This window comes from Lagenorhynchus albirostris, chromosome X, assembly GCF_949774975.1.
Source record: "Lagenorhynchus albirostris chromosome X, mLagAlb1.1, whole genome shotgun sequence".
In the NCBI taxonomy this organism is placed as follows: Eukaryota; Metazoa; Chordata; class Mammalia; order Artiodactyla; family Delphinidae; genus Lagenorhynchus; species Lagenorhynchus albirostris.
Genome location: NC_083116.1, coordinates 38,815,794 through 38,833,988, shown reverse-complemented (window position 1 = coordinate 38,833,988; position 18,195 = coordinate 38,815,794). Strand labels below are relative to the sequence as shown.

The window sequence follows — 18,195 nt, the reverse complement described above, 5'->3', positions numbered from 1 at the left end:
GGCATAAAAATAAAACCTGATTAAAAAATGGGCAAAGTATTTGAATAGACACTTCTTCACAGAAGATATATGAATGGCCGACAGGTATATGAAAAGGTGCTCAACATCACTAATCATCAGGGAAATGCAAATCAAAACCACAATGAGATATCATCTCACACCTGTAAGGATGGCTATTATCAAAAAGATAAGAGATAACAAGCGTTGGTGAGGATCTGGAAAAATGGAATCTTTGTACACTTTGGGTGGGAATGTAAAATAGTATGACTGCTATGGAAAACAGTATGAAGGTTCCACAAAAGATTAAAAATAGAAATACCATATGATAAAGCAATCCCACTTTTGAGTATTTATCCAAAAGAATTGAAATCACAAATATCAAAGCCAAGAGTATAATGGTTGTTGCCAGGGGAAAGGGGAAAATGGGGAGTTACTATTCAATGGTTATAAAGTTTCAATAATATGAGATGACTTAAGTTCCAACGATCTGCTGTACAACATTATGCCTATAGTTAACAATACTGTATTGTACACTTAAAAGTTTGTTAAGAGGGTAGATCTCATGTTGTATTCTTACCACAATTTAAAAAAAAAGAAAGAAAAATAGGGAATGCGATATCCATAGGGGGCTTTGAAATGTTCAGACATATTCCTGGGACTCTAGAAGGTAAGGTACACGTGCAGGGCTATGCATATGCCAAGGAAAGTAAGGGCCTGAGAAGTCACTAATCTCTCACTTATGACTGATCTTGAGGCTCTGCATAAGCAGGAAGTGAAGTTGAAGACCAAGTTGCAAACTGGCCGCCTGAGCACTGAAGGAGTGACCCAATACACACAGACACACACACACACAGATACACACAGACACACACACACAGACGCAGACACACACAGCGCATTGGTAAAGGCTGGTAGAGTTCTTGATTCAAGACATTTAAGAAAAACTCTCCAATCATTAGTGGGCCACTATGCTAACTGGACAGACTTCAGTGGCTTTACATGACAAAGAATTCAAAATTGACAGAATTGGTCCAGGAACATCACTAAACAAACAAATAGCAACAACAACAAACACTGGGTGGGGAGGGGTTGACTGATTTTCAGAGTTGTCACATAATATCATTTTAAATGTCTAATTTTCAACAAAAAAAATTATAAGACTGTAATGGACTGAATATTTGTGTCCCCCCAAAATTCGTATCTTGAATCCCTACACCTCAGTGTGATGATAAAAGGAGATGGGGATGTCTGAGTAGTAATTAGGATTAGATGAGGTCCTGAGAGTGAAACCCTCAGGAATGGGATTAGTGCCTTTATAAGAGTCATCAGAGCTTGGTTCCTCTCTCTGCTCTCTACCATGTGAGGATCCAACAAGAATTCAGCAGTCTGCAACCCAGAAGAGGGCTCTCATCGGAACCTGTTCATGCTGGAACCCTGATCTTAGATTTCCAGCCTCTAGAACTGTGAGAAATAAGTATCTGTTGTTTATAAGTCACCCAGTTTATGGTACTTTGTTATAGCAGCCTGAGATGACTAAGACAAAGACACTGAGAAAAACAAAACGAAACCCCCCAAAACCAAGAAAGTATGGTCCATACACAGGAAAAAAGAAAGAGCTGATAGAAACTCCCCTGAGGAAGCACATTGGGCTTCTCAGGAAAAATCTTTAAATCAGTTATCATAAGTTATTCAAACAGTTATAGGAAATCATTTTATAAAGAAATAAAAGAATATTTCAGAATATCTTACCAAACAGAGAATAAAAATAAAGATAGAAGTTATAATAAAGAATCAAATAGAAATTTTCGAGTTGAACGGTACTATAACTGAAATGAAAAATACCCTAAAGGGGCTCAACAGGAGATCTGAGTTGACAGAAGAAAGAATCATCAAACCTGAAGATATGTCAACTACCTCATCTGACGAAGATTACTAAATTTGAGGAGCAGAAAGAAAAAAGAATGAAGAAAAAATAATAGCGCCTTGGGGACCTATGGGAGACCAGCAAGCATACCAACACATGCATAATGGAATCTCAGAAGAAGAAGAAGGGGTAAAAAGAATATTTGAAGAGTTAATGGCTGAAAGCTTCCCCAAATTGATGAAAAACATTAATCCATACATCATAGAACCTCAACAGACTCCAAGTAGGATAAACACGAAGATACCTACGTGGAGTATGTCCAAAGAGACACTAAGACAAGTAGTCAAACTGTCAAAAGCAAAAGATGAAAAACGGATCTTGAAAGCAGTGAGAAAAAAGAGGTTCACCATGGACAAGGGGTCCTGAGATTATTAGTTGACTTCTCAATAGAAATTACAAGGGGCCAAAAGGCAGTGAGATGACATATTTTATCTGCTAAAAGAAAAAGATTGCCAACCAAAAATTCCATGTCCAGCAAAAAACTATAGTTTAAAACTAAAGGAGAAATTAAAACATCCCAAGATAAACATAAACTGACAGAGTTCACCAGTAGAAGATCTGCCCTATGAGAAAAACTATAGGGAGTCCTTCAGACGGAAATAAATGGACACTAAACAGTAACTCAAATTCACACAAAGACACTAGTAAATTTGACTACATAGGTAAACATTAAAGACACTATAAACATTTTTGTCCTTGTAACTCTTGTTCCATCTGACTTAAAAGATAACTGTGTAAAGCAATAACTATAAAACTCTGTTGGTGGGCTTAAAATCTAGAAAGATGTCATTTGTATGACAATAATAATACAAAGGAAGAAGGAGAGAACAGAGCTAAAAAGGAACAAAGTTTTTTAATATTATTGAAATTAAGTTGGCACTTTAATACAAATTTGTTTAAGCTAAGGTGTTAATTATAATTCCCAGGGCAATTACTAAAAGAGTAACAGAAAGTAACAGAAGCAACAAGTTAATTAAAATGACATACTGTAAAAACTTATTTAACGTGAAGGAATAAACTGAATAATAGAGGAACAAAAGATACAAGACATACGGAAAATAAATCGCAAAATGGCAGATGTAAATCCTACCTTAACAACAGACTCCACTTAAATGCATTAAATATAAATTAACACTCTACATAATTGGAAGAATGGATTAAAAAATGATTTAAAAAAGAAAACATGATCTAACTATTTGCTGTCTACAGGAGACACACTTTTTTTTGGTTTGTTTTGTTTTAAAAAAAAAAAGGTTGAAAGTAAAAGGATGGAAAAAGATATTCCATGCAAAAAAGAATCAAAGTAGAACAGGGTACAAGAAATTTGAGTCTCCCTTTTTTCCTTGGTAAGTCTAGCTAAAGGACTGTGAATTCTGTTGATCTTTCCACAGAACCAACTTTTGGTTTTCTTGATTTTCTCTATTTTTTAATTCTTTTTTTCATTTATTTTTGCTCTAATCTTTATTATTTCCTTCCTTAAGCTTGATGTGGGTTTAGTTTGCTCTTCTTTTTGTAGTTTTGTTTTCATTAAACTTTATTTTTTTAGAGAAGCTGTAGGTTCACAGCAAAATTGAGGGGAAGTTACAGGGACTTCCCACATGCTCCCCTGCCCCCACACATGCTCAGCCTCCCTCATTATCAGTATCTCTCACCTGAGTGGGACATTTGTTATAAATGATGAACCTACACTGACACATCATAATCACCCCAAGTCTATAGTTTACATTACCATTTACTCTTGGTATTGTATATTCTGTGGGTTTGGACAAAGATTTGTAGTTTCTTAAGGTGGAAGTTTTGATTATAAATTTGAGACTTTTCTCCTTTATTAATATGGGCATTTACAGCTTTAGGTAGCCCCTTAAGTACTGCTTCTACTGCATTCCTTAAGTTTTGTTATTTTTTTTTTCATTCATCTCAAAGTATTTTCTAATGTCCCTTTTAACTTCTTTTTGATCCCTTGGTTATTCAGTAGAGTGTTGTCTAATTTCCACATATTTGTAAATTTCCTAAACGTCCTTCTATTATTGATTTCTAATTTCATTCCACTGTAAATAGAAGTGGTGAGAGTAGACATCTTTGTCTTATTCCTGGTATTGGAAGGAAGATTTCAGTCTTTCACCATTAACTATCATGTTAATTATTAACACAAATATATGGTCAACTGACTTCTGACAAAAATGTAAAGGCAAGTAAATGAAGAAAGAATACTCTCTTCAACAATTGGTACTGGAATAATTGGACATTCATAAGCAAAAAAGTGAACTTTAACATAAACCTCACACCTTATGTAAAAAGTAAGTCAAAGTGGATCATAGATCTAAATGTAAAATATACAACCATAAAACTGTTAGAAGAAAATAAAGGAATAGGGCTTCCCTGGTGGTGCTGTGGTTAAGAATCTGCCTGCCAATGCAGGGGACACGGGTTCAAGCCCTGGTCCGGGAAGATCCCACATGCTGCAGAGCAACTAAGCCCGTGTACCACAACTACTGAGCCCATGCTCTAGAGCCCGTGAGCCACAACTACCACGTGCTGCAACTACTGAAGCCTGCATGCCTAGAGCCCGTGCTCTGCAACAAGAGAAGCCACCACAATGAGAAGCCCGCGCACTGCAACGAAGAGTAGCCACTGCTCGCCGCAACTAGAGAAAGCCCATGTGCAGCAACGAAGACCCAATGCAGCCAAAAATTTAAAATAAAAATAAAAAATAAGGTTTAAGAAAAAGAGAAAGTAAAGGAATAAATCCTTTTTCATAATCTGGTATTAGACAGAGTTCTTAGACATAAGAAAAGCACAATCCATGAAAGAAAAAATGCGTAAACTGGACTGTATCAAAATTTAAAATATTTGCATTAATGCAAAAAAATTTGTACACTGAAAACTACAATATGTTGCTGAAAGAAATTAAAGATACAAATAAATGAAATAAATGCAAAGACATTCCATGTTCATGGATTGAAGACTTAATATTGTTAAGATGTCAGTACTGCCCAAAGTGATCTACAAATTCAAAGCAATCCTATCAAAATACCAATGACGTTTTTTGCAGAAATAGAAAAATCCAGGAATTCCCTGGTGGTCCAGTGGTTAAGACTTAGTGCTTTCACTGCCGTGGGCCTGGGTTGGATCCTTGGTTGGGGAACTAAGATCCCACAAGCTGCCCGGCATGGCCGAAAAAAAAAAAGAAAAAAGAAAAAGAAAAATCCATCCTAAAATTCATATGGAATCTCAAGGGACCCAAAGAGTTAAAACAATCTTGAAAAAGAAGAGCAAAGTTGGAGGTCTTACACTTCCTGATTTCAAAGCTTACTACAAATCTACAGTAGTTAAAACAGTGTGGTACTGGCATAAAGACAGACATACATACCAATGGAATAGAATGGAGAGCCTAGAAATACACTCTTTCATTTACAGTCAAATGATTTTCAGAGAGTATGCTAGGACCATTCAATGGGGAAAGGCAGTCGTTTCAACAAGTAGTACTGGAAAAACTGGATATCAAACATGCAAAAATGAATTTGGACCCTTTATATCATAAACAAAGTTAACTCAAAATGGATCAAAGACCTAAACATAAGAGCTAAAACTATAAAACTCTCTGAAGATAATATAGGAAAAAAGGTTTATGACATTAGATTTGACAGTGATTTATTGGATATAACACCAGAAGCACAGGGAACAAAAAAAAAACTGACAAATTGGACTTCAACAAAAATAAAAACTTTTGTGCATCAAAGGACACTATCAACAGACTAAGAAGGCAACCCACAGAATCGGAGAAAATATTTGCAAATCATATATCTGATAAGGGAGTAATATCCAGAATATATAAAGAACTGCAACTCAACAACAAATAAACAACTCATCTAAAAAATGGGCAAAAGACACCCTTGTACATTGCTGGTATGAATTTAAAATGGTATAGCCTCTATAAACAGTATGGTGGTTCCTCAAAGGATTAAACATAGAATTACCATATGATCCAGCAATTTCACTTCTGTGTATATATTCAAAAGAATTGAAGGTAGGGACTGGAACAGATAGTTGTATATCCAGGTTCACAGCAACATTATTCACAATAGCCAAAAGGTAGAAGCAACACAAGGGTCTATTGACAGATGAATGGATAAACAAAATGTGGTAGATACATACAATGAAATAGTATTTAGCCTTACAAAGGAAGGAAATTCTGATACATGCTACAACATAGATGACCTTGAAGACATTATGCTAAGTGAAATAAGCCAGACACAAAAAGACACTGTTATGATTCCACTTACATGAGGTACCTAGAGGATTCAAATTCAGAGACAGAAAGCAGAATGGGGGTTGGCAGGAGATGAGGGAAAGGGAGAATGGGGAGTTAGTGTTTAATGGGTAAAAAGTTTCCATTTGGGAAGATGAAAAAGTTCTGGAGATGGATGGTTACAATTGTTGCAGAACAATGTGAATATACTTAATACACTTAAAAAATAGTTAAAATGGTCAGTTTTATGTTAGGTATATTTTACCACAATAAAAGAAAGTTTGCTCTGCAAAAGACACTGTTAAGAGAATGAAAAGGCAAGCTACACACTGGGATAAAATATTTGCAAATCATATATCCAACAGAGAATTGTGTTTAGAATACATAAACAACTCTCAAGAGTCATCAGGAAAAAATTAACAACTCAGTTAAAAAACAGCAAAAGATTTGAACTGACACTTTAGCAACAGGATATAAGGATGGCAAATAAGCATATGAAAAGATGTTCAACATCATTAGCCATTAAGGAAATGCAAATTAAAACTACAATGAGATAAGACTTCACAGCTATTAGAATAACTAAAATAAATACCAACAATACCAAATGCTGACAAAGATGTAGAGCAACTGGAACTCTCATACATTGCTGGTGAAAATGCAAAATGGTTCAGCCACTCTGGAAAATGGTTTGGCAGTTTCTTATAAAGTTAAACAAACACTTACCATATGACCCAGTAATCCCACTCCTAGATATTTACCTTAGAGAAATAAAAATTTTATGTTCACACAAAAGCCTGTACAAGAATATTCATATCAGTATTATTCATAATCACCACAACCTGGAAACAGCCCAAATGCACTTGAATGGGTGAATGGATAGACAAACTCTGGAACATTCATACAATGGAATGCTACTCGGCAAAATGAATGATACACACAACTTGGATGAATCTCAAAGGCACTATGCTGAGTGAAAGAAGTCACTCTCAAAAGATTATATATTGTATGATTCCATTCATATGACGTTCTCTAAAAGACAAAATCACAGTGATGGAGAATAGATCAGTGATTGCCAGGGATTATGGGTGGAGTTGGGAGTGACTATCAATGGATACTATGAGGAAGTTTGAGGGCCATAGAGCTGTTCTCTATCCTGATTGTGGTGGTGGTTACATGAATCTATGTGATTTACACGATTTACAATTCACAGAATTGTACACATAGCCCCCCCCCAAATAAACAGGCAATTTTATTTTAAGTTCATTTCAAAAGTAAAATATTAGCTATTATATCATCATCAATAGTTATACGTTACTGATTAATAAAAGTATTCAGAATTAGTTACAAAATAGGATCTAAAATTCATTAAGGTCATTTTATGTCTGGTATAATAACTTAAAGGTATAGAGAAAAATATCAACAACACTAAATGTAAAAGCTTTATTACAACTTCTACTAACTCCTCTCTTTAATATTCTGTATCAGGATAATATGCTCCCTGTGGATCATGTCCTATAAACATTGTCATATACTGAATATGGAATTAAATAAGAACTCAACTTAGAAGTCTGGGACCCTAGGTTACATTCCTAAATCTAACACTGTAAGAAAACTCTCGACTTGCCTTTTGTGCCTAATTTTATCTTCCTCTTCATTGAGGTCATGTACTTGTCTGCACTTGTCTTTTTGTGGTATGCTGTGAAGGTGTAAAGCAAGGAGTTTCAAAGATAGGAAACAGAACAGATTCATATACCACCCACCCACCCCAAATACCAGGTACTGCTTTAAGTGATTCACATGTATTACCTCTCTTAATTCTCCTAACAACCCTAAAACATAGCTACTATTAATATTCTCATTAATATTCTCATGAAGAAAATGAAGCATAGAGCAGTAACTTGCCAACATCTTATAGCTAGTAAGCGGGGGGAGCCAGGATGTTCCCAGCAGTCTGCCTCCAGAGCCCATGTTCTTAATCAGTATGCTATAAATGTCTCTCCACCAAAGGCTGTTTGTTCATTCTTTCTTTCCTTCCTTCACCACTGCTCTTCCATGTCTATGGTCTCTCTGTCTCTAACAAATCATTCATTCATTCTGTTGGCTTTACCTATGGTCTAAGCATAGATGAGCCCCAATTCTATGGATCTAGTTGTGCCCTCTCCCCTGAGCTTCACTGCTGCATTTCCAACAGCCTCCTCGATATCTGCATTTGATGATCCTGCGGTCTCACAAATTTAACATGTTTAAAATCAAACTCATCATCTTTCCTCAAAATTTCCCCATAAAGGCTTCCTTAATTTTGCCGACTGTTAAATTACACAGCGTTGAAGCACCTGGGCTATCTTTGACACATTTCTCTCCACTGACCTTCATTCTCAGTCAACAAGTTTTACCAATTCTTCTTTTGTAATGTCTCTTATAATCATACCTACCTCTCTTTCCTATTCCATTGCCATCATCCTAGTCAGCTCTTCCTGCTGAAATGACTGTAATGCCTCCTAAATTGTTCTGCTTCCAGTTCTCCCTTTCGTGCATCCTACTTACTGGCCACTAGATTAATCACTTTCAAATACTGCTTTTATCATGTTACCCCTGGCTCAAAGACCTTTAACCATATCCAAAATGACTAACTGAATAACGAACTCTGTATAGGTCTATACTACCTGCCAAATAAAGTTCAAAAATTTTAGCTTCCTTTCTAACCTTGTCTCTCACGACAACTCCAAACATGCCATAGTGCTTGCGACAACTGCTGCTAGTGAAATGCCTTTCCCTCTCCTGAAGACTTGGTGGTATTATAAGAACATTTAAATTTTACCTCCTCTGAGAGGCCATGTTCAGTAATGCCAGTCAATGCACAGTGGCCTTTCCCTCCTCTGAACTCCTACAGCCCTTAACAACTGTATCTAGCATTGTTACTAAATGTTATGTTTCTCTCTCCAACCAGCAATTGGCACAAAGTCAGGAACCATTTCTTAAACTTCTGCATACCTTCCACAGTGCCTAGCAAAACTTACCTGTTAAACCCATTCTTTCTGGTTAAGACACACACCATTTATCTATATATTTTGTGCTAGTTTATAGTTCTACCTAAAGACCCTTCACAATCTAGCCTCACCTACCTTTCCAGCGTCATCTCCTGTCAGTCTTCACTGTGTCCTATACTTCCTGCCACACTGAACTTTTCACTGTTCCCTAGACACACCAGGTTCTTTCACAATCCTATTCCTACTCACCCACTATCTGTAATGCCCTCTCCCCACTATTTACCTGACAAGTGCCTGTTGATCAGTCAAGACTTGGTACAAATGTCAACTCCTGACTCCCCCAGTTAGACTTAGATGTTCTATCCCTGTGTCCCCTCAGCATTTTATTCACGTCTCTACAATAGCAATTTTCATGTTGTACTGCAACTAACTAGGTACATATTTGTCTTTCTCAAGGGACTATACATTCCTCAAGAGTAGCAATAGTTCATCTTTCCCCTACTCCCTTCACTAACTCTTCATAGTTAATGCCCTGATGTTAAATCTTCCTGTCAGTGAAAGAACATATCAAGTCAGTGGCGATCACATACCTTGGTAATAAAGAGCCTTGAGGAAGGAGTGACGATCAGCTCCCTGAAATAAAGAATTTTCTATTTCCATTTCTCGCCGGGTCAGCTGTTTGCTCTTTGCAAATCTCTGTGGCAGGCAAAGGATGCGCTGACGCTCTGAGATTCTTTCCTCAATATCTTGAAGACGGTTCTGTATCGCTTCAGGGGTTGCCCTAAGTCTCGCCCTCTGAAATAAGAGAAATGAGATGGCATATATCACAGAGGACACACCCTAAAAGTGACAATCTGATGCCTTAAACAAGAAAGAAAATGATCAGGGCCCAGAAATGGTCATTTACAGACATGTTAGCTAAGAAGTCAAGGAGCAGGAATACCCTGCGCTCCAGTGGTTGGGACTTTGCACTTTCACTGCCGAGGGCACGGGTTCAACATCTGGTCAGGGAAATGAGATCTCACAAGCCACATGGCACAGCCAAAAATAAATAAATAAAATTAAAAAAAATAAATAAAATCCCATTTGTTTAGGGGGAAAAAAGTCAAGAAGCAGGGGCTTCCCTGGTGGCACAGTGATTGAGAGTCCGCCTGTCGTGCAGGGGACACAGGTTTGTGCCCTGGTCTGGGAAGATCCCACATGCCACGGAGCGGCTGGGCCCATGAGCCATGGCCGCTGAGCCTGCACGTCTGGAGCCTGTGCTCCGCAACGGGAGAGGTCACAACAGTGAGAGGCCCGCATACTGCAAAAAAAAAAAAAAAAAAAAAAAAAAAAGTCAAGGAGCAGCTTCTCTTTTAGCAAGGTCCCTATCCTAAAAACCAAAGAAGATTCAGACACAAAGCTCAGTGTTGTGAGAACTAAAAATGAAAAGGTTCTCAGTACCAAAATGAAAAGATCTTACTTTTTGTTCTCCAGAAAAAATTTGCCCCACTCACCTTTTCACCTGAAACATGGCTCTTCCAAATCAAGATTTCTGTCTCACTAAGCCCTAGTTCCCTGAGAGAAGCAGTCTCCTGGTCCTTCTCATGCAGTGTCTGGAACTGGGACAAAGTCATAGTCCCAGCTGCTTCCTTCCCAAAGGGCTTGTACATAGTACCAGGAGCAAAGCTCTCTTTCTTAGATACACATCTGCAAAACAAGCAGGAAGAGAGTAAGGACATCTTCAGGTTACCACAATTCACAGAAATGGGGCTCGCCATTAAGAGGCACAATGAAACTCAGTGGCAATTTCTCTCTCACATACTATTTCTAGGCTGAAGCACCACTGTAATGATATGGAACTCCACCAATAATCCAGGACTAATGACTGAATCAAATATTTATTTATTGGGTACCTACTACGCATCAGAGACTGTGCCAGGTACTGAGGATTAAACAGTAAAAAAGATAAAAACAGTTTCTGCTTTTGTGGAAGAACTGTAGAAGAGAGGCAAGTAAACAGGCAATGATAATACTGGATTATAAGTGCTATGTATGTTAAAGGAAGATACAGGAAAGGTACTTAGCCCAGACGGAGTGGGATATGGGAGGCTTCCTAGAGGAAGAGACACAGAAGTAAAACCCTGCCTAATAAGTAGAAGTTTGCCAAGGAAAGCGGGCTGGGAGAGGAGTGTTACATCCAGACTTCAAGAGGCGTCTGTCACCTGGAGGTGAGGGTCTATGATCGTCTGTTTGCAAAACCAATACCTACTCCTCAATGGAGACACTGGTATCAAGTTGATGCTGAAGGAGGCTTTTCAGCTGCCTCTCCCCTTCTGTTTCCAGCTCCTCCAGGACATGCTCATCACTCTTCACACAGCTATTTACCCTGGAATAGATACAAGAATATATGTGGAAAGTAGAAGAGACAGTTAATCTCAAAATATATTCTTTATCTATATTATCTACCATTAGTGATCCCATTTGTTCAAAGACACTTCTCTATTTGTTGTCCTTTATCATTCATTCCACAAACATTAACTAAATACCTGTTTACACACAATGAATGCACTGTGCTAGGTACTGATGGAGTCAAAGATATTCAAGACAGAGTCTTTATCATCAAAAAACTTGCAATTTATTTAGGGGAAGGTAACAGATACGTATGTGTTGAGTGCATGTGCGGGGCAGAGGGGAAGGGGGGAGGGGGAGAGAGAGAGAGAGAGAGGGAGGGAGGGAGGGAGGGAGAGAGAGGGAGAGAGAAAAGGACAGGGAGAGAGAGAGGGACAGAGGGAGAGAGAGAGGAAGAAAGATTTTATATCTTTTATATCTTCTTTATGAAGCATATGCCAAATCAGTAGTTCACAGAAGAAAGATAATTGGGAGGCAAGGTAGTAAATGAAGACTTGGGAAAGGTAATTCTTACACTGGCATTTGAAGGATTGAGTATGATGAAGGAAAGAACAGGGAGAACGAGTATGAAGAGACAGAAATACGTTCTGGGGGATAATAAGAAGTTCAATTTAGCTGGCATTCATGTATGGGAGCCTTGGGAGATCATGTCGGAAGGGTAATTAGACTCAGACTGTGAATGGCCTTAAATACACCAACTAAGAGGTCTGGACCTTAATGTACACGTAGTAGAAAGCAATTTATTAGGTAGTTAAGTGACATGGTACAAGCGATGGTTTAGGAAAATGAATGTGGTTATAATAAGCCTTATGGAATAGTATGGAATAGTAAGAAAGAAACCAGAAGAACTAGTTAGGAAACTATAATTTATCGAGCATAAGGTGATGGAAGTACAAACTGGAGTGGTAATAGAAACTGAAAGGAAGGGTTAGATGAGAAAGGCCTTTTGAAGGTTGGGGTAAGGGAGAAGTGAAAGATAACCCTGAATTTCAAGCTGTGTAACTGAGAGATGGGACCAATGAACTAAAGAGGAAGTTCCAGATGGACTAAATGGTTTGGGAAAGGGAAGTCATTATTGTGTTAGCCGTGTTGAGTCAACTACCTATTACAATTGAAATACCAACATGAAGTATCAGGAATGCTCCAAAGACATATTGAGTCTGAGGTGACAATGTGATACTGGCTAAAAGGAAAGTGATAGCAGAACTGTTGCATAGATAAGAGTCTGAGGCTGCATATGGAAATCTTTAGTCATCTGTGTTGTCAGGATCTGGAGCTGTGAGAGAGGAGAAGATTACCAAAGAAGGGAGTATAGAAACAAAGATCAAGGGGGTCATAACATTTTACAGCTTAAGCACTACTGTGTAGAAATCTAGGTAATGCTAATATGAGCTAACTAACCCTAAATAATTAAAAACTCTGAGTGTAAAGAAATAGCAGGACCATTTAAGTGTGCAACAAATGATTATAAAAGACAAAAACAAAGTGAGTTAATTCCATGAGGAAAATAAATATTAAATACCTTTCTTAAAAAATAGCCCTTTACTACTGGGGTTATGATGAGACGTAAAAGATGTATCTCCCATAATTATAAGCAAGATTCCCATACTTTAGACAGACTTATACCAACTTTGGGAAATTTTAAAGTATCCATAGGCCCAGGGTTTTCAAAAATTCATTTTCAGTATCTTAATCGTTACTTATTGTTTAGAATTCTGAAAGTTCCTGCTAAGTTTAAAGTGGCTTTGAAATGAATAAACCATAGCTAAATACATCAGTACACATGAATTTCAAAAAGAAATGTGGAGTGAAAAAAAGCAAGTCACAGAAAAAATTCATGTAGTATGTGTCTGCGTAGAGTTGAAAATTGGATAACACTAGCAACACTTTGTTTAGATATAAATTCGTATGTGATAAAACTATTTAAAAAGAAAAAAGCAAGGGAATGATTAACGCAAAATGCTGGCTAGTGATCCCCTCAGGGAGGGAAGAGAAGCACTCAGGGAAGGGCACACAAGGGACTTCTGATACTGGTAATGTTCTATGAATACTGTATCGATGATACTGCTGTTATCAAATGATACAGCATCCATGCTACTGATACTGGTAATGTTCTGTTTCTAAAGCTTGTAGTGAGTACGAGTCTATTATTATTCCTTAACCTGTATATATACATTATTTTGCATGTATGAAAGATATCATAAACATTTTTTAAAAGTCATTTTGAGACAAGGAAAATCAGAAACTTTTTTTGAAAAAGAGGCAGAAACTTGACAGTGCAGGAGAGCATTATACCAGTAAGAATTTAAATGCACCGCTCTATTCCAGAGTGATTATTCTACTTGCAGAATGAATACAAAACTAATTTAATGAGGATCCTTTAAAAAGGGTTTGTGTACTGTCAATAATTGTAAGCTCAGGCTTTCAACAAAGACCAGCCACGTTAAAGCTGCCATTTCCTGCAGAACCAGTAGGGGGAACCGCTCGCAGCGGTGCCTTTCTTTTCTTACAGTACGTGGAACCGGTTTGGCACCCTGCTTCTAAATTTGTAACAACAAAGTATCACTTGCTTACTTTAAGACCTGAAAATACTACATGGTCTCTGAGCCCGAGAAAGTCCTCTTTAACACACAAACACTGCGAATAAACGCGCCCACCCTGGGCCCCTTTCTGAGAATGGGGTGGAGGTAGGGCGGGACAGGGAGGAGCTGGCCCGCGTTTCTCCGGCGCAGGCCGGTTTCATCAAGCGGCCAAGACCCTTTTACCTGGGTAGGTCCGTCTGAAATAGGAAGGAGTCACGGCATCCGTCCCGGGGCCGGCGCCGTTGCCTAGGTGCCTGTGCCGGGAGGACATGCCTACGGGGACCGGCAGCAGCGGCGGCCCTTCCAGAACTTCGCCCTACAGGCCTGTCCAGCCCGTCTCCCCTTTTCCCTCCTCCTTTGTCTTCCCGCTCACACGAAACCGCGTCCCCAGAACGTGACATAACCCCAAACCCAAAGTAACAAAAGCCACTTGAAGAGTTAAAAGATAGAACAGACCTCCCTTCGCCGTCTGCTCTCAGACAAGCCCTTACCTCTTCATGTTTCCACAGGCCCCTAGCTCTAACTTGGGTAAATAGGCCGCGGACTTCGAGTCCCAGAACTCTGCGCGGCCGACTCTAAGGGGATTGTGGTGGAGCGCAGGGCTCTGGGAATTGTAGTCTCGCATAGCTAGGAACCCAGAGTACGTACTGAGCAACCGGTATATTGTGAATTGTTCAAGTATTTCTCTTGGATTTCTTGTATAGGTTAAAGGTAACATCCAAAATATCCAGCTCATAAGCCTAGGAGTCGCCTTTGACTTCTTGACTCTCTCATCCAGTATCACCAAATCCTGGCCCCTCTAATTTCCCTCGAATGTGTCCCTATCAACCCTGCTTCTGCTTTCAAGGACTTCTTATCCTGCATCCCACCTACCTGCTGTTTCCAGTCGAGCCTCTGGTTCATCCTCTGCAGTGTTACCAGAGTGATCAGACTCAAGTTTGACCACGTCACTAGCACAAATGGTTCTCCTCTGTCTCTAACAGAGGCTAAGACATTGTACTTCCTATCCTGAGAATCAGAAACCCACGTGTATTCAGGCCCATGAATGTTTTTATTGATAATTACAATGAATCAAGAGAGTGGTAGAACACAGTGGTTAAGAGAATGGGCTCCTAGTTCCCGGAAATGGAAATACAAATGTCCTTAAGTACATGAAAAGAAAGATGTTTAATCTCACAAGTGACATGTAAATTTCAAAGTACACTGACTATAAAATACCTGATGTGTACTCCTCAAAACTGTCAAGGTCATCAAAAACATGGAAAGTCTGAGCATCTGTCACAAAAGAATCAAAGGAGACATGATGACCAAATGTAATGTGGGATCCTGGGACAGAAAAGGGCCCTATGTAAAAAAATATGGAAATATCAATAAATTATGCACTTTAGTTAATAATCTATCTATCATTATCATTATCACATCTATCATTAGCTGTGACAAATATACCAGAGTTATTTAAGATGTTAACACTAAATAAAACTGAGTGGAGGAATACAGAACTCTGTACTATGCAACTTTTCTGTGAATCTAAAACTTCTCTTAAAAAATAAAGTTTATTTTCTAAAAGTACATTAAAATAACATTTTTCACCCACCAGATTAGTAAAGATCCACAAGTTTGAGAACACACTTGTTTTGTTGAGATTGAGGGGAAACAGGCATTCTCAGTACACTGCTGGTAGAAACATAAATTGGTACCTCTGTGGAAGGCAACTTGAGGATACAATTTAAATCATAAATGCACAATTTAAAGCAAGAATTCAACTTATCCTCAATGTATCCTCAAGAAATTAATTTTATGTGTACATATCTAATTATAGGCTATACAATTTTATAAACTATATATATTATAAAATTTTGTATATATATAAAATTAGTCATGCAACCTTGTTTATAATAACAAAATATTGGAAACAACTTAAATATCCATGAATGTTATACATCCATTCAATGGAAAACTATGCAGCAGTACCAAAGATGACAAAGTTCTCTATGGACTGCTACTGAACAATCTCTAAAATATATTTAGTGCAAAAGCAAGGTACAGCAGGATGTGTATAGTATTCTTCCATTTTAGTTTTTAAAAAAGAAGGAATATATGTATGTGTTTGCTTGTATAGGCAATAAAATACCTCTGGGAAAACATAAGACAGTGATAAGTAAATGATTCCGGGTTAAGGGAACTGGATGGTGAGGGATAAAACTTTTCACTTTATCTTCTTGAATTTTGAACCACATGATTATATTACCTAGTCAATATATTTTTTAATTAAAGGGAACCCTTCTTATATCACAAAGAGCCAAAGAAGAAAAGGATCATGGGTTTGGGGGGGTCACACTGCTTGGATTCTCAGTTCCCACAGTTATTGACAATATAACATAGTAGGCAACCTGGACTTGAACTTTTGTTTGGCAAGTTACAAGACTATGTAAGTTTCATTAAGATTCTTTAACTGGTCTAGGCCAGTTTCCTCATCTGTAAAATGGGAATAATTCTTCAGAATAGGGTGACTATAAAGTACTATACAAAAGAATGTTTTTTGTTTTTTGTGCGGTACGCGGGCCTCTCGCTGCTGTGGCCTCTCCCGTTGCGGAGCATGGGCTCCGGACGTGCAGGCTCAGCGGCCATGGCTTACGGGCCCAGCCTCTCCGCGGCATGTGGGATCCTCCCGGACCAGGGCACGAACCCATGTCCCCTACATCGGCAGGCGGACTCTCAACCACTGCGCCACCAGGGAAGCCCAAAAGAATGGTTTTAAAATCACTTGCAGCGTGGTCATCTATGAGCAAATATTCCAAGTTTATCCAGTAGGTTCAGACTTATTCAAACTGTCTGTATTGCCACACTCAAAGTTAGAGGATAAGACCAAACAGCAGCTACTGGAAGACATCATACTTCCTATCCTGAGAATTTCTAACAGATGAGAATGTCATGGAAAGTACTAGAGTTACCCAAGACCTAGCATATGCAAATGACTGTGCTCTTGAAGCACCCAGGTGAATGAATGCAGCTCTAACATGCACCATTTTGTGGTTTTGGCACAGAACAGGGATGGAATCTAAGCAAAAACAAAGTGTGGGTCATAACATAACCTGCATTAAGTAAATCCTATATGGTGGTGGGCTGAATTCTGCTGCTCAACCAAACTGTCCAATTGACACATTGATCAACAAGGAAATGGAAGAATACACCAAAGTTGCTAGTGTGTCTGTCCCCTGGGAAGGTGGCAAAGGGTGGAACAGATTACTACACTGACCACCACACCAGACTTGTATACAGCTTCCTATAAAACATACATTCTATTGGTACTGAAGTGATACACACTACATTACAAATCCACTAGGTGGGATGAGTGGAGAATGAATGGCTAAAAAGACATACATGGAGTGGAATTACAACTATAAAGCAAGGTCATAAGGAAGTACTCTATGTACCTGTGTATAACTGTAGCCAGTCCGAGTGGTAGGTACCAAGGGACAAATATTCAGAAAATTGCGCTAGAAGGAAAACCAGGCTATTTCTAGCTCTGCCAAATTTATTACCTGTGGAATAACAGCTATTCCATTTCCCCACAGCATCCTCTCCCCACTTCAAAAGGATATCAGACAGTATATTAAAAGCTTTGAGATTTCTAGATGTTATTCATGGGCACAGAGATCTTAGCACGAGGTAATTTCACAATTTCGCCCCCAGAATTTATGACAAACTGAAAAATATGCCTCATGTGTCTTTCTGACAATTTAACAAGGTTAGTTTAATTAAGCCAGAAGTTCCTCCTTAACATAGACATATTTTCAGGCTTTGTCCTTTTTAGGTGCTTTGTTCACAGCACACTTCTGATGAATACATTATGAAGCAATTATAATTTCCAGATATGAAAGAAGATGCTAAAACCAAAAATCTTCTCTTGAAGAGGGATAGCATCACTCATCTAATATTAAGAGTAAACAACTGTGCATGTCTTTCAAATCCTCCAAATGAGATAGCATAAATGCTGTCTTTTTCAGAGGACAAAAAAAGTAGATAAGCACTGGGAAAGTGTCAGCATGACAAATTTAAGAA

General features: G+C 38.4%; 1 protein-coding gene across 1 annotated transcript in view; it reads right to left on the bottom strand.

The window, feature by feature from the left end:
- RBM41 (RNA binding motif protein 41) overlaps positions 1-14,534 on the bottom strand; it is a 69,596-nt gene extending 55,062 nt beyond the window's left edge. Inside the window, exons 1-5 of the mRNA XM_060138127.1 lie at positions 14,317-14,534; positions 11,412-11,528; positions 10,657-10,849; positions 9,751-9,955; positions 7,798-7,869 (exon numbers count right to left, since the gene is read on the bottom strand). Coding sequence (XP_059994110.1) covers positions 7,798-7,869; positions 9,751-9,955; positions 10,657-10,849; positions 11,412-11,528; positions 14,317-14,534 — 805 coding nt within the window. The remainder of the gene's footprint in view (positions 1-7,797; positions 7,870-9,750; positions 9,956-10,656; positions 10,850-11,411; positions 11,529-14,316) is intronic.
- Positions 14,535-18,195: the final 3,661 nt, after the last annotated feature.